We start from the raw sequence: 16081 nt of genomic DNA, 5'->3' as shown, positions 1-16081 counted from the left end.
AACACTTTCTTTGACTCCATCTTTATTTATATAATTCTATTTAGTGTAAATAGTCTAGAGTGATTACTTCCCAATGTTTTCTTATTTCAGAACACTTATTTATTTGGCAGCAATACCAGTTTGTAAGAAATTCTTTTAAGAATTCCTCTTCATTTTGAATACAAACATTTACCTTATATTCTTCTTTTGGATCAAAGCCCTCAATAATTAAAAGATGCGTGACTGCTAAGCTATTTAACTTGCTTCAAGAATTGTGATTCTTTCCAACTATTTAGTTCTTTTAGAGTTTCTGCAATAAGACGACAGCTGATATTATTAGGCATTTTAGAGCTACTGAAAATCTTTTAGTTACATTGGACAAGAAGCTTTTTAAAATTTCCTGATCACATACCTTTATTTAAGATATAACCATTTTTGTTATTTCCTGTAATATTCTAAGTCTTCTTCAGGCCTATAAAACCATGAAGTGCAACATGTCATTGAAAATTCATTTTCTGCATTCGCACTTGGACTCCTTCCCTGCTGATCGCGGTGCAGTGAGTGATGAACATGGTGAAGGTTTCACCAGGAACATTGTGACCATGGAAGAGCGGTATCAGGGCAACAGGAATCTATCACTGCTGGCTGACTATTGTTGGACACCGACAAGAGAGGCATCAGATGCTGAGTACAAATGTAAATCACCAGCTAAACATTTTTAGGTCAGTTGAACTAACGCAATGTGTGAGCATCGTTAAGCGATTAAACAGGCTAAAGTTCAATAAGAGTTCATTTAATATTTCTCCAACTTCCTACGTGATACAGAAAATCTGAAATTATCTTGTGTTCACCTTGAAGTTGTCTATCAGAATCCCCTTATTTTTTTTTCAGGAAGCAAAACTTTTGAAAAAAAATGTTGTTCAATGTTACCAATGCAATGACTGACATGGAAAGATTAAACTTAGCTTTCATTTGAAATGAATAAAAAGAGAGATAAAACCAGCATTTGTATAAAAAGGGGCAATAAGTCAGGATACTGGAGGGAGATGGAAAACTTGGCTGGATGGTGCACAGACAACCTCACAATCCATGTCACCAAAGCTAAGGACTTTAAGTGATCATTGAGGGACCAGAGATGGAGAGGGTGAGCAAAATTAAATTCCTAGGAGACACTATATCTGAGGACCTTTCCTGGATCCAGCACATAAATGTCATCATGAAAAAGTACTTCAGTGCCTTTATTTTCACAGAGGTTTGCAGAGATTTGGCATTACATCAGAAACTTTGGCAAGCTTCTACAGATGTGTGATGGAAGGGCTGCTGACCGGCTGCATCATGGCCTGGTATGAGCGCACCGATACCTATGAGTGCAGAACCCTGCAAAAGGTAGAGGATGCAGTCCAGGATGTCACAGGAAAAACTCTCCCAATTATTGATAAAATCTGCATGGATCACTGCCGTCAGAGAGATATAGCAATCATCAAGGATCCACACCACGCAGGACATGCTCTGTTCTCATTGCCATCATCAGGAAAGAGGTATAGGTGCATACCACTAGGTTCAGGAACAGTTGCTCCCCGTCCACCATCAGACTCCTCAACATCAAACTCAATCAGGGCCTCATTTAACTTTGCACATTATTTATTATTGAATATTTATTTTCGGTATTTTATCGTAAGTTTGTTTGCATTTCTCTCTTTTGTATACATATTTTTTTTGAGTACAGTTTTTTGGACTACCAGTAGTAAAAATTCTACCTGGTCTTCAAGGAAAAGAATCTCAGGGTTGTACATGATGTCATGTACATACTCTGTAAGATTAAATTGCTGACCTTGTGATGCACATGTGGAGGTATCGATGATTTCAGATGGTAAGATGCTGTGTGACAGCAAGGTACAAATTCAGAATTACAGTACTTCATGGCAATGGTTTCGATTTTAATCTTGAGAATGAATTATTGTTAGACATTTGAAAGAAGAACCTCCAGTAGTGAGGACAAATGATTATGATGTAAAAGGGTGGCTAATGCAAAGTTCAGAATGTTAACATACAAACCAGATATAACAATTGTTTAGAGTGCAAGGAATGAGAATTATATTAATTAACGCTTTACTTTTCCTGGTTTAATCATCATTCAAAAGGTAGCATCTTCAGTAATGCAACAGTCCTTCAGGGAGTGACTTCTTGAACTATGACAATTTATAGGTTGTTAAGTGATAGTTAGGTATATTTATTAAAAAATCTGTCATTGGAAATGTACTGCTTCCAGGACGTGATGTCTTTCAAGGTCAGCTTGAAAGAAGAAAGAAACTGCCCATTATACTTTTCAAAATTTAACTTCAATCATCTGACATGCAAAGGGGAAACAACCCAGAAACCAATATTGAAGAAGTACCACCTTCAGAGTACGAGGTGCTAAATGCCACATGCTTAATCTTGTTTTAGAAGCTCCATTTTGTTCCAATGTGGCACAATGTTGCTCAAGGGTAAAACACTAAAGTCTGGAGACACTGGTTGAAGTGAAGCACAATAGTGGAGAAACTCAGCTGGTCAAACGATGTTACAAAAAACACAAGACTCTGCAGACGCTGTAGTTGAAATAAAAACGCAATGTTGAAGAAACTCAGCTGGAAGGGCTCAATCCCAAAATGTTGGTTATATATATTTATCTTTGCTACATAAAGTACAATGTTTGACCTGCTGAGTTTCTCCAGCATCGTGTTTTTATAATGTTGCTCAACTTGGGGATTCACTAGAGTTAATGATACTATCCTGGGAAGGAATAGTACACTTGTGTTCCCATTTTGACCTCCACGTGAAATATCGATAGCCATATTCATGAAGCAAATTGCCACGTGCTTTTTATAGCTGGAAAAATCAAGCAAGTGAAAAGTTATGTGTGACCATCACCAACAAAGAATAGAAAGGGGAACATTTCTTTGAATCTGATGATGTGTTAAAGATATGAAGGTTATTTTTGTTTGCAATGTTTTGAAGTAAGCAAAATGTGACGGTAAGACTAATTTCCTTTTAACTATCCTTTAATCCAGATATGCAAAATAAGATATGCATTTATTTAGCATCCTTTGCATTCCATGCGAGAACTCCAAACCATTTTATAGCTCATAAGTGTTTCTGAAATTTAGTTGCTGTTGTAATATTGGAAACAGTGCAGCCAATCTGTGCATAGAGAGGTTCACAAGAAGAAGGATTAGGTGAACTGGTCCCACAGCCTTACCCTGTTATTGAATACGGTTATGGCTGATCTGACACAAATGTCAGGTCCAGAATGGCAGAGCACAAATGGCATTTGTTAGCACGGACTGCATTAGAAGTTATGGAAGGTAAACACTGCAAATATTAATTAGGCTTTTACATGGGAACTGAAATTGTATTTCAAAGGAGAATTGTTCAGTCTTCCACTCTTTTTCAGCAATGTTATTTAGGGAAGAAATCTTTGATAATATTCAGGAATCTAGAACCAGTAGCATTGTAATGAGAAATGACATTACAATGTGATGGTAAAGTGCTGCTCGACATATCCATCTCATTGTAACAGCAGAAGGTTTATGGGAAAATGTATCCCTTCACATCTTCCTAAAAATGAATATTCCTATCTGCCATAGAGAATCATTCAAATATCTACCATATCGTTTAGGACAGAGTATGGAAGCGGAGGAAATTAAATGGCTTTGTAACAACTTAGGATAGCAAAACACATTGAACAAATGACCTGCCTTATAACAAAGTTTGGAACAACATGCCAGTGTTCTCTTGCAGTATTCATTTTATTGTACACACATAAAGTTGTCTAGCTTGAAGGACTTTAGTTATGGGGATAGGCCGGATAAGGGTAGCTTGTTTTCCTGGAGCCAAGGAGGCTGATAAAAGTTAAATAAAATTATAGGAGGCAGATAGTCAGAATCTTTTTTCCATGCTCAAGGTATTGAAAACAAGGTGGCATTGGTTTAAGTTGAAATTAATGAATTTTAGAGAATAAACAATCCCCTCAGCATTAGTAGGGGACAAAAGGATGGTCAACATTTTGATCTGAAACCTTTTATCTAGACTGTTGAAATGTAAAAGAGAAGCTACTGTAAAGAGAACAGGGTGTGAGGAGTAGAATGGGAGCCCATTTGGAATTAGTGAGCCAGGAAGAGGTGAAACATGATGGTCAATCACAATAGATTGGGAGATCCCAGAAAAAGGGAGAAAGTCAATAAAATCTAATGGGTGAGGAAGATGGGTTGTACAGGGGGAGTGGGTGATTAGAAGAGAAAAACTTCCAGAGCTGGAACCTGATATTAAGGTGGTGTAAAGGGAGACAAAATGGAACCAAAAACGATGAGTGTGATGGTGGGGTGGGGGTGCTGAAAAGAGGAGCGAGCAGAAGAATTCAAAGGGGAGATGGGGGTGGGTGGAGATGGAACTGAAAGAGGAGGAAGTGTTTATGGGTGGGGAGTGGGCAGGCAAAGGGACAAAGTGGTGGGGGGGGGGGTGGGAAGAGTAGTAGGGGAATGGAAGAATTAGCTTGATATTACTAAATTCTATGTTCCACTGGGCTGTAAGCAGCCTGGGTAGAATATGAGGTGTTGTTCCTCTTGTTTATGTTGATCCTCATTGTGGCTGAGGATAGGTTGTTGTGGGAATAGGCAGGGAGTTGCAGCAACTGGGAGCTCAGAAGTAAATCAAATCATGGCGTGTGGGGAACTCATTGGTCAGAGGGTGATGAAGGTGAGACCTCTACTGAGTGCTCCATTGCAGAGAGGGGAAGGCCAAAGGGGATAGTAAAGACCAAACAGGAGTCAGAGTGGGAATTGGTGTTGTGGAACATGTTCGGGGGAGGAGGAGGTGGAGGGTTGGGGAGGTCCTAGTGTGGAGATGGAAGGTGGAGGAGGGTTGGGTAGGTTGAGGGGGAGGTTGGAGGGGGAGGAAGGGGAGGGTGCAGAGGTCAAAGCAGAGTAGCCAGAGGGGGGGGGAAGATGAGGTCTGAGGGTTAGGGGGTTGGGAAGGAGAGAGGGACAGAGAGGGGAAGATAGAGGTAGAGTAAGAAGTGTGGGAGGATATGGAAGGAGTATGAGGGGGAAAGTAAGTGGAATCAAGAGGGGGATAAGTAAGTAACTGGGAGCTCAGGATGGCCATTATGGTCAGACTGTAGATGATATGTGAGAGAGTTCCCAAGTCTCCATTTAGTAGAAGAGGAGCAGTAAATAGAGTGGATGAGGTTAGAGAAGGTGCATAGACTTTTCCTCACATAGAAGTGCTGTTTGCGGCAGGAGCGCAGAAGGTGTAAAAACAAGTGTTACACTTCTTGCAGTTTCAGGGGAACAGAAAGGTTGGTGGGGAGGGATGAGTGAAAAGGAATCACGGAGAGGGCAATTCCTGTGGAAGGTGGGAAGGGGTGGGGAACGTAGCACATACAGTATAATACGGGCTCTCAAATTCCATTCTTATAAATCTCTCCCTCTCTTCAAAGCCCACTTGAAAAACTTAAATTTTTTGATTATTTATGCCTCAGTGAAGAAACAGGACATTTTCCCTGAGCCAAGATGTTATTCAACTATAAGGTATTGAATTAAAAGATTTATGGGTGAACTGCAAATAGTTTCATTAATATGCTACAAAATTAATATTAAAATATCAATTCAATTACAGTAGGTGTATGAATGCATTACAAAATAAATAGAAGTGTGATATGCACACAAAATGGTTTAAAATTGTAGTATTCTCTTAAATGCAAATCAACATGTCAAACATTTCTTGCATTTTCTCTTTTTAATGTCAAATTTCCAAGGCTCATTCTTTAGTAGTGATATTGGATCAAGAAGCAAACTGCTGGATTAACAACTTGCAGTATTGACAAACCACTCACCAAGCTTTAGTACAGCATGCTGCTATGGAGCTCAAAAATAATAAAGCACCAACACAACTTAAAACATCTGGGAATGTTTACTAGGCACTTCAAGTCCTGTACCTCTATAGTTACGTGAGAGGATCAAGGGATTAGGGTACTTTTTCCAATTTGGGGAAATTAAAATACTATGAAAATCATTGAAAAATAAACATTCAGAATAACCCCAAAATAATTAACAATATCAGTAACATCACTACAAAATCATTTGTGTTTCACAGGGAAAAAGCACACTGGTATGTAGGATATTTCATAAAAGATGAGTCTGAGAATTTGCATTACATTTTTGAGCCGTGTTATTGAGATGTAGCAATTAAGCCAACTAATTTTGAATGCTGTAATGTTGTATTTGGTACAATGTGCACTTCCCTTGGTCCTCTTGTGTAAGAAACAAAAATCAAGGCAGAAAGGCATGCAATCTGTCAAAAGATAAAGCATAAAACCTGCTCAAGGTGGAAACTACTGAGAAGGGTTTGGGTCTGATATTAAACTTGTGTTCAAAGTAGCCTAGTGTCTGCAAGGAAAAATGGTTAAAGATCATACAGTACTGGTGGGAAAAGTTATATTCAATCTCTACATTTCTGGATCAAGAAATCACTACAAAACTTAAATCATTTGATTATATAATCGCTAATACTTTCAAACATTTATTTCAGTTCAGAAAAACTTACCTGTCATTGTACATTATGTATCAATTGTACAGGATTCCTGTATCAAAAAAAGTGTATGTCCCTTAGACATCTGGACCCAGCTGCAGAAGCCTTTGATACTTGAGTTTGTCAATCGTACAACTGACAGTAGATTAATTTAGATTTTTTTTTTGTTTTGTCACTTATAAATAACTCTTTCATTTTCTCCATGTTATTTCTTCCACAACAGTGAAAAGAATGAAATATTTCCCAATGCAAGTAGCAAGAGCTGGACAGAACAAAGACAAAGACTGTGCAACTTGAACAGTTTAAGACAGAGAGACTCGGCAGGATCCAAACCCACACTTACTTTTCCTGCGATTCAATGACCATGCCTCGTAGCTGTCCCTGGAGAGCATCTTGTATGTTGTCAGCAGTGTACAGGCCAATTGGAGTATTATAGCTCGAGCTCACTACCTGCTTTTTGTCACCAATGTTTCCTGCTGCAAGAAATGGCTGGGCTTTTCTGTTATGGGACTCTCCAATAGATTTGATTTCCTGCATGTGAAAGGGCACAAAAATACACAAGGCTACAATTCATGCTGAAGCTGAGAAGCACCAGCAGTCGCACCATACATCTGCTGCTAAAGGTCACTTTATCAAAAACTTTCCTTCAATTCCCCCTCAACAAAGTCTACTTTCTAATGCTATTACTTTAATCTAATAATTTGAAACAAAGAGCTTACATTAGCAATAACTTCCCAAGGTTAAAGTAAAAATACAATGCTGGAGAAACTCAGAGGGTTTAAAGGTAAGATGTGTAACCAATATTTCAGAATTCATCAGGGTTGTTATCAGCAAAAGGTAGGCAGGTGCCCCAACAAAATGGTGGAGGGGACAGGTGGGGGAAGGGGAAGAGCATAGACTCACAGGAGATGAGTGCTACTAGGCAATAATCATTGAGGCATCTGCTCTTCTGGGGCACTGGGATGATTGATGCCCTTTTGAAGCGAGTAGGAATCTCCGACTGCAGCAATGAGAGCTTGAAGAAGTCCATGAACACTCCAGCAAGTTGGTTGGCACCTATTTACAGCGTCCTGTCAGATACACCATCAAGGCTTGATGCCTTGTGACTGTTCATTCTCTTGAAAGATGTTCTAACATTGGCCTCAGAGACAAACATCACAGGGTCACCAACTTCTGCAGGGATTCTCTTTATACTATCAAATTCTCCTTTTCAAAGTGAGCATAGAAGGTGTTTAGCTCATCCAGGAATGAAGTATCTCAGCCATTTCTAATGTTAGGCTTCGCCTTGTAGGATGTAATCACCTGCAATCCCTGCCATAGCTGGCGTATATCTGACTCTTTTTCTAGCTTCCCTCAGAATTGCCTCTTTACGGCTGAGATACCCTTCCGTAGGTCGGACTTGGAAATCCTGTGGAGATCTGGATCACTGGCCTTAATCGCCATCGATCTCGCCCTTAGCAGTTTGTGAATCTTTTGATTAATCCAATGGCTTTTACTCACGAAATGCGCACATTGGCGCACACTCAGCCACGCAGGTCTTGATAAAGTCGGCCATATTGGCTTTAGAAGAAGCATTATTTAAATTCACCTCAAGTCCAATGGTTAACTGTGAGGTGAGATTACACAATCCAGGGTTGCATTTCTGATTACGGTCAATGATCTGAAATGTTAACCATATTACTCCTCTCTTCACAAATACTATCTAACTTGCTGAGCATCTCCAGCTTTGTGTTTTATATGAGAATTAATCATTCATTTAAAATTTGTCCGATAGATTTGTAATAGTCAAACTCACTAAAGAATGTGGGCAAAAAAAGGTAAACGTCTGATCTGGTGAGATCAGCAAAGATCTCAACGAGTAATGGAAAACAAACTGGTTGCTAATTTACTTCCCACCTGCTTGTGTTCCAAGAGTTCCATTTGTTTGCTTCAACGAAGATTAGAAATGAGAACAAGACCACCATCTCCAACCACTGTGTAGATTTCCTAATGGTTAAGCGTATCAGTGAAGAGTGTTTCAAGTTAAAAACGCAATGGTGGGGAAACTTAGCAGATCAAGAAGTGTAATTTATATGGCAAAGATAAAGATACATAACCAACATTTCAGCCCTGAGCCCCTCAGCAAAGTATGAGCAAAATGTAGACAGGCACCAGGTGCAGGTCTCCAAGTTTGCTGATGGATACAAAACTGTTATGGGAGGGGGGTTGTTGTTAGTGGGATCAATAAGCTACAAGAAGAATGGGTACAGTCTGCAAAAACAAGGTGGAAGTGCTAAAATGACATAAACCAGTTAAAAAAAAAGTTACTGACAGTTTTTTTCCTAAATAGTGAGCAACCTGTTGGAATTTACAGAAAATTGGTCATGGCTATACATGAAAATAATGTTAATATGCAGGTATAGCAAGCAACTAGGAAACTATTCGGTATGTAATTATTACAAAGAGAATAGTTGTAAAGAAACTGTTATGTCCTCGGTTGTACCATCAGAGGTCTTAATAAACACTCAGAGAAGCTTGAAAGTTTACAGCACAAACTTTTACTTACATCAGTACTGGTCAGGCTGCTGGTCATGTATAAATACATTGTCGCACTGAGCATGCTCACCACTCAGTGTGATGTGGTTCTTACAATGTGTCTCACTGAGCATGCTCAACAATCAAGTGTGATGCGGCTCTTACAGTCTTGCAGTGTTCATGCTCCAGCCTAAAATAGTCCCAAGTTTCCACTGTATATAACAGAAACCATGGTGCAACTACTGACTGCATTGATAAAACTGAGTACTATGGATAGCTTTTTATAAAGAAGAAGAAGAATGTACACATGCTCACTCAACTTTGCTGTGATGGGGAGGTTGTCCAATGAAATACTGAGCAGACTTGGCCCATGAAGGATGATCTTATGTGACTTGACAAGGTGCTTGCAGATATTTCACATGGCTAGGGATTTTAACATTGGTGCCAGAGTCTGAGAATAAAAGGGCCAGCTCCTTAGTGCCAATTTGGAAGAGTTTCTTTTCAGATTTATTGTCGGAGTACATATATGATATCACATACAACCCTGAGATTCTTTACTGAGAGGGATATGAATCTTTGCAATATCCTACCCGAGCAGGAAATCAGATTCTGAGTTGCTAAGTATATTCAAATTGATTGTCTTCTCATACACTTCAATGAATAAGTCAGCAATGACTTGGAGAACAGCGTCTGAGTGTAAGCAATACTGTTGCTTGATTACCAAGGCAGAAGTGACCTTGGTTTCAGAGTGTATCATTATTAGTTGAACAGTTTCCTATTAGTTCTGAAGATTATATCTTTGTAATATAGAACACTTCAGGACAGAAATAGGCTCATCTACTCTGTGCTGAAGTATTATTCCGCTTAGTCTCATCGATCTGCATCCAAATCATACCTTTCCTTACCCCTCTCCTCCAATGTTCTCTTAAGTGTCAAAATAGAACCTGCATCCACCAACTTGTCTACACTCTCACCACCCTCTTAGTGAAGAGGTTCCTGCTCATGTTCCCCTTAAGATTGTGACACCAGAAGTGGTGTTGTCCAAGATGGCAGTGGCTGCAAGCCGCACGCTGCCCTGCTGGAGGGTTGGGACCTACATACCTTCCCATAGTGTCTCTTCTTCCTGCAGGTGGAGCATGTAGTGTTTTGGGCTGGGCAGCTCTTACAGATATGTTTCACGTGGCTGCAGAAGTAGCACTTTGGGTGCTCGATGGTGGTGGCGGTGACCTGGGACCCCATGTCCCAAGGTGGTGGCACTCATGCTCCCTAAGTGGCAGCCGCATTTCCTGAGAAGTTTTATCAATGCAGTCAGTAGTTGCACCATGGTTTCTTTATAACTATTCTCTTTGTAATAATTACAAACCAAACCGTTTCCTAATTGCTTGTTATACATGCATATTCCTGTCTCGAACGTTTCAGCCAGGTTGACTACTTCTTGGAGTCTTAGATCGCCTTTTTCCAAGAGTCTCTGTATGATGTGATCAGACTTGAATCCAGCCACACATACATCATGTATCAGTTTTTCTAAGTAGACAGTAACAGAGACATCTCTGCAGCCGCAGGCTCACCTCAGCTCCCACAGGATCTGCATGTACTTATCCACTGAATCACCAGTCACTTGTCATGACTACCTAGAAGGTACCTGGCATAGATAATGTTCGTTGGGGTCTGATACTGTTTCTGCAGGAGCTCTATTGTGGCCAAGTAAGTAGTGCAGTCCCTTATCATCTGGAAAATGTGGTGACCGATCTGAGCGAAGAGTAGATCTCAATTGTCTTCCTCACTCTGCATCTCATTGCATCTCATGAACCTGTTGAGGCAGTGCAGCCATTGATCAAATTTGACTGAGGCCTCTGGATTGGAGTCCAGTTTATCCGCCCGTATTGCCTTGTCCATGGTCCAAAATTAAGGCGATTAAATTGTAGCACTATTGTTCATCCACATTAGACTGAGAGTTGTGATCAATAGGCTTTAATCACCTTAAGACATCTCCACATGTTGCTGGCAAGGTTCCAAGGCTGGTACTTAGGGAGGAGTTTGGGTGTAACAACCTTTATTGGGATTTCTGGGAGGAAGGAGTCACAGGTGCAGGGGGCGGACCAGCTCATACAATACATACATACATACAATACATACATATATAAAATACAATACATTTAATACAATACATAAAATACATACATACATACAGTGATTGCACCAGAGTACCACTTCCCATATCTCAAGATTTACTTCTTAATTAGGCAGATATCGAGGATGAAATTCACCATAGTCTTCAAAGCATGAGAATAACCTTTGGTCAATTTAAGGAGAATATATTTGAAGATCAATACCAGAAACCTAGTACAAAACTCACAATTTATGGGCCTGGATTACCTCAAGTCTCTGGAACAATACCATTAAAACTGTCTCTATCCTTTCGATTCACTGGAAGGATGTAAAGCAATGCCACTGTTCTCTCCTATACCAACTTTCTTAGCAATGAGATCCTAATTACATCCAGTCATCTGTACAGGTTAGACCATGTCGTTCATCTGCTTGATACCGTACACCTTAAACAAGCTCTCTATTCTGTGTAGTGTTATATAGAAAGAGCATAACAAATGTTTCAAGGATGTGTTTACAGGATTCTTGATAAAATGGAACATCCTTAACTTATGGGAGTTCCTGGTTCATGCCACTCAAAGAGGAGAAAGAGTATTGAAGATAATATTGGACACCAAGAATCCATGCACCTGAAGAACATAGAAACCTGGCGTAAATGGCACCAAGGAGCATCACCTTGCAAACTATATATCCTCTTATCCTGTCAGGCATCTCTTGGGTGGAACAGTCTACAGTTCCCACATTTGGTGTTAACATCAACTTCTGAAGACACAAAATCCACATTATAAGAAGAGATCCTCAATCACTAAGAATAAGAATATGCAAGATGAAGATAAATATATTGTTTGGATATTGAGGAAATCAAAAGATATGGGTATCATGTGGGAAGGCAGAAGGGAGGTTCACAAATCGCTATGGCATGAAGTCAAGACAATGTCGTTAGTCTTCCCAATATTTGGTAGGAGAAAATTTCTGCTCATCCACTATTAGGTGTGAAATATACCACCCATTCTGGGAACCAGTAGGGAGTTCAAGGGAAAAGGTAAAGTTGAGTGCACATTGGAAAAACTGGCACTCTGCTTTTGATTTAATGCTGTCATATAAATATGAACAGGTTAACTTATGTACATTCTAGCTTGTGCCCATACATAGGTTTCCTAAAGTTGGACAGAAACATGCCATAATGAGAGAACAAGTGAAAGATTTCTTTATGGTACACAGAGAGGGAATGATACCTAGGTGACATGTATATAAGAAGGGAAAGATTTACATTAGGTTCCAAAGTTAATTCTTGCATGCAGCTAGAAGGACAAATTCCCTTTGCAAGAAAATTACAAGATCATTGAGATTAATGGCAATAGTGAGATATTGCAGTCTCCTATTTGATTGATCCTTCTATTCATTTAAGCATTTTTGAATCTTCTCCCAATTTGGCCCTAAGAGTTTGGGTGACTCTGGAAGAAGACAATGGATGAATATTTAAGGCATCATATCATCTTGTTCCATACTTCTTTGGAGACTGCTTGGTTGTACATTTTAGGGTCCTGTGGATTAATTCCAGACCCATTTGGCTCATTGATGGTACCTGCACATTTGTAGTGCTTTAATATTGTGCCTCTTCTTTGAGGTTTTACTTAAGGGTTCACATTTTCAAGTTGTAGTACTCCTTCAACATTGCAAGGCTATAACTGAAAACCAAACACATTTATGCCTTTCAATTTGATGAGATTTGTAACATTCTCTCTTGCTAACAACATTCTGTATGCACAAAGCAATGCAACGGAGCAAGCAGACCAGTGGACAGATAGTTCCTCCAGCTCTTGGACTTGAAGCAAATCGTGAGCCAAGAACTTACTGTTGGCAGAGTTAGCAGATGAACACTCAACGTGTTCACAAGAAACTTCCCCATCAGTAGGGTTAAAAATTCAAAATAATCAAATAATAACTGTTTAAAAGGGAAAGCTATATGTTAGAACAACATATACAGCTTTCATCTGCTACGATCACCGACAGTAACTCCAGCCAATAGGATAATCCTTGTAAAATTCTAAAAACACATCTTCCTCCCTTAATCCAACTATGGAAATAAAACTGCCCTTTTTCACATTTTGTCTATTTTGAGATGTTGCTTTTCAGCAGAATGATCTGGGTAACTTTATAAAATATATACTGATTTATTAGCTTTATTATTATTGATAACTGACATCTGCTCTTGTTGGGCAGTGGGAAAATGAAAAATGAGTGACAGTATAATCAATTAGCAGTCTTTCTTATATTATTATTAGTTAATGGCAAAAGTAATCAGGAAACATTTTTTGTCACCTTGAATATTTCATGCATGAAATTGACCTCCAACCCAACAGTGGGCCTAAGCCAGAAGTCAACACTCAGAACTCGTGTACATTATTACCCAGGAACACGTGGTTCGAATAATGGTGAAATTGGCATCAGTACATTATAAAACTGATGGTATTTGCAGTTAAATAGAGGAAATCCAGTTTCTCAATGGGATGTCCCCTCGAAGACCTCATGGAGACAGTCAGTGGGGAATCAATGATTTGACGTTAACTTCAACCTTTAATTTTTAATCTTGAAATAGTTTTTGCTGGATGAACGGTGTGCAATTCAAGTTAAAAGAGCACTGAATGATAATTATTCATGAGCTTGCCTTCCCTTAAAGGATTCTAACATTCTCACACAAAAATTTGAAAATACCATGGAGTTTCAAATAATGTTTGCTATTAATTGTTAAAATGTAGAACATACAACACTACAGCATAGTACAGGCCATTTGGCCCTTGGTGTTGTGCCAACCTATATATTCCTTAAACAGAATCCCTCCCTACCATGTAACCCTCTATTTTTCTTTCATCCATGTGCCTGAGTCTCTTAAATGCCCCTAATGTTTCCAGTGCGTTTTTTGATATTTCAGTGTCTGTCTCAATTCATATGAATGTCTCAAGCTTCATCCATTCTCTGATGAGAATGGAGGGTGATAGAAAACTTCTAAATTTCTGACTTACTGATTGGCTTTATGATAAGTTTTGAATCTGATTAGCCGCTCAGTCCACTTTTGCTGGGTACCAAAGATCACCAACAGAAATCTGGGAGGGAAAAAGATAGAGTACAGCAAGATGTGGCCCAAACTTGGTCAAATGGGATTAGAGAACTTGGTTATTATGGGCAAGTTGAGCCTGTGTATTATGAAATCTTAAATACTGGCTACTTTCAGAGAGTGCTATAATAATCAGCTGGAGAAGGACCACAACTATTTGCATCAATTCCAACATCATTCTGTAATTAATGGTTGAAGTTAAATGTGAAGTCACCAAGACCCAGACCTTTACCAAGGCTACTTTTGTGGTGCTGCAGGCTGAGATAAGACCTAGAATTATAATCTATCATTACCAAAGGCACAGGTGAGCTTGTCAGATCCCCAGGCAGAACCAAAAGGACTGCCATGAATATTGAGAAAAGGACAGGCATCATGGAATGAGTTATGCTGTGAGAGTCAGCCCATGCCCAATCTCCTTGGTGTGGCCAGCAACAATTGCCTGCATATTGAGATAATACAGAAAAATTACAGGTGGAGTTTAATCAAGACAAGTGTGATGTTGCATTTTGGGAGGTCAAATGCAAAGAGAGAGCATTCTCTAAAAGAAGCATTTTTGTACAGAGGGATCTTAGAGTGTGTAATTCCCTGATCGTGGCAACACAAGTGAATAGGGTGGTCACGGTGGAAGACATGCTTGCCTTCATTGCTCAGAGCTTTATAAAACTTACCAAATCATATTGCAGCTGTATAAAAATCTTTAGCTAAGCCACATTTGGAGTATTGTGTGCAGTTTTTGACACCCCACACTATAGGAAGGGTAGGGAGATGTTGTTTACCAGGGTGTTGCCTAGATTGGAGTACACTTGCCACACTGGGAATTTGGGCAAACTTAGCTGGCAGGCAGGGAAAAGAGGACACATAGACAGGCAGATGGGATTCATTTAGAACGGCATCGTGGTCAGTACAGATGTGGTGGGACAAAGAAGCTGTCCCTGTGTTATATTGTTCTATGTCTACGTTTATCTATTACTTGAAAAATGACAAAAGTAGAAACACTCCACAGGTTTGCTTATTTTCTACAAATAATGTGCAGCCTGATCTGTCCTAGTTGAATGTGCATTGTTTTCTTGCATGTTTATTTTCCATAGCTTTTCGTACCTAGAAGTATGTGAAATCTTGGAATGATCAGTTAAGTTGCTCCTTCATTAGATGTTGTGCTTGTTAACATTTCTTAAACTGTGAACTAGAAATTGGGTGTCTGGTGACTTCTAATTGCACATAATTGCAGTTGGTTCCAAAGGATTTTTGGTTCAAATACTTGTTTCCCAAAACCTCTAAAATTATCCCAACATTCGTATACTTCATAATCTTAATCAGTTAACCAATCAAAACGTCAGAAGATCATCCAGCATAATTTACCTGTGGTTCAGCCTCCAAATTAATCTTGAAGGGATTTGCCTTGTCACCTTCAGTGACTTGAGGAGACCAAAGTTTGGTTTCAGGTCTGGGATAAAAGCACATCAAGCATCTGAAAAGTTCTTTATTAGGCTATGTTTCATCAATTTATTTAACATAATTGCAAACTACTAAAGATATAAAGAACATAACCAGGAATGGACCAGCCATTTGGCCTCTTGATACTACTCCACTATTCAATAAGATTTTTTTTTTTAAATTTTAAAATTTTACTTTAAATTTAAAAATAAAAAAATTAAATTTAAATTTAGACATGCAGCCTGAGCCCATGCCGCCCAATTACTGTAAATGTGCGTGTATGATGCGTTTTGAGTATAATGCGACCCCCCATTTTTTAGGGGAGAAAGGGAGAGAAATTTTACCCCGTGTATAATATGACCCCTC

General features: G+C 39.2%; 1 protein-coding gene across 3 annotated transcripts in view; it reads right to left on the bottom strand.

Moving 5' to 3' along the window:
* The window catches only part of LOC138764114 (PDZ and LIM domain protein 3-like), a 72357-nt gene that overhangs the window by 5476 nt on the left and 50800 nt on the right, over window positions 1-16081 (bottom strand). For 2 of the 3 annotated variants that reach the window (XM_069939517.1, XM_069939506.1), the window contains exons 3-4: window positions 15641-15725; window positions 6890-7077 (exon numbers count right to left, since the gene is read on the bottom strand). In XM_069939517.1, coding sequence (XP_069795618.1) covers window positions 6890-7077; window positions 15641-15725 — 273 coding nt within the window. Of the gene's footprint in view, window positions 1-6333; window positions 6405-6889; window positions 7078-15640; window positions 15726-16081 lie in introns of all 3 variants that reach the window. The other variant, XM_069939527.1, reaches the window with a different exon arrangement.

This window comes from Narcine bancroftii, chromosome 1 (genome assembly GCF_036971445.1).
Source record: "Narcine bancroftii isolate sNarBan1 chromosome 1, sNarBan1.hap1, whole genome shotgun sequence".
NCBI classification, from domain to species: Eukaryota; Metazoa; Chordata; class Chondrichthyes; order Torpediniformes; family Narcinidae; genus Narcine; species Narcine bancroftii.
This window is presented reverse-complemented; position numbering and strand designations above follow the sequence as displayed.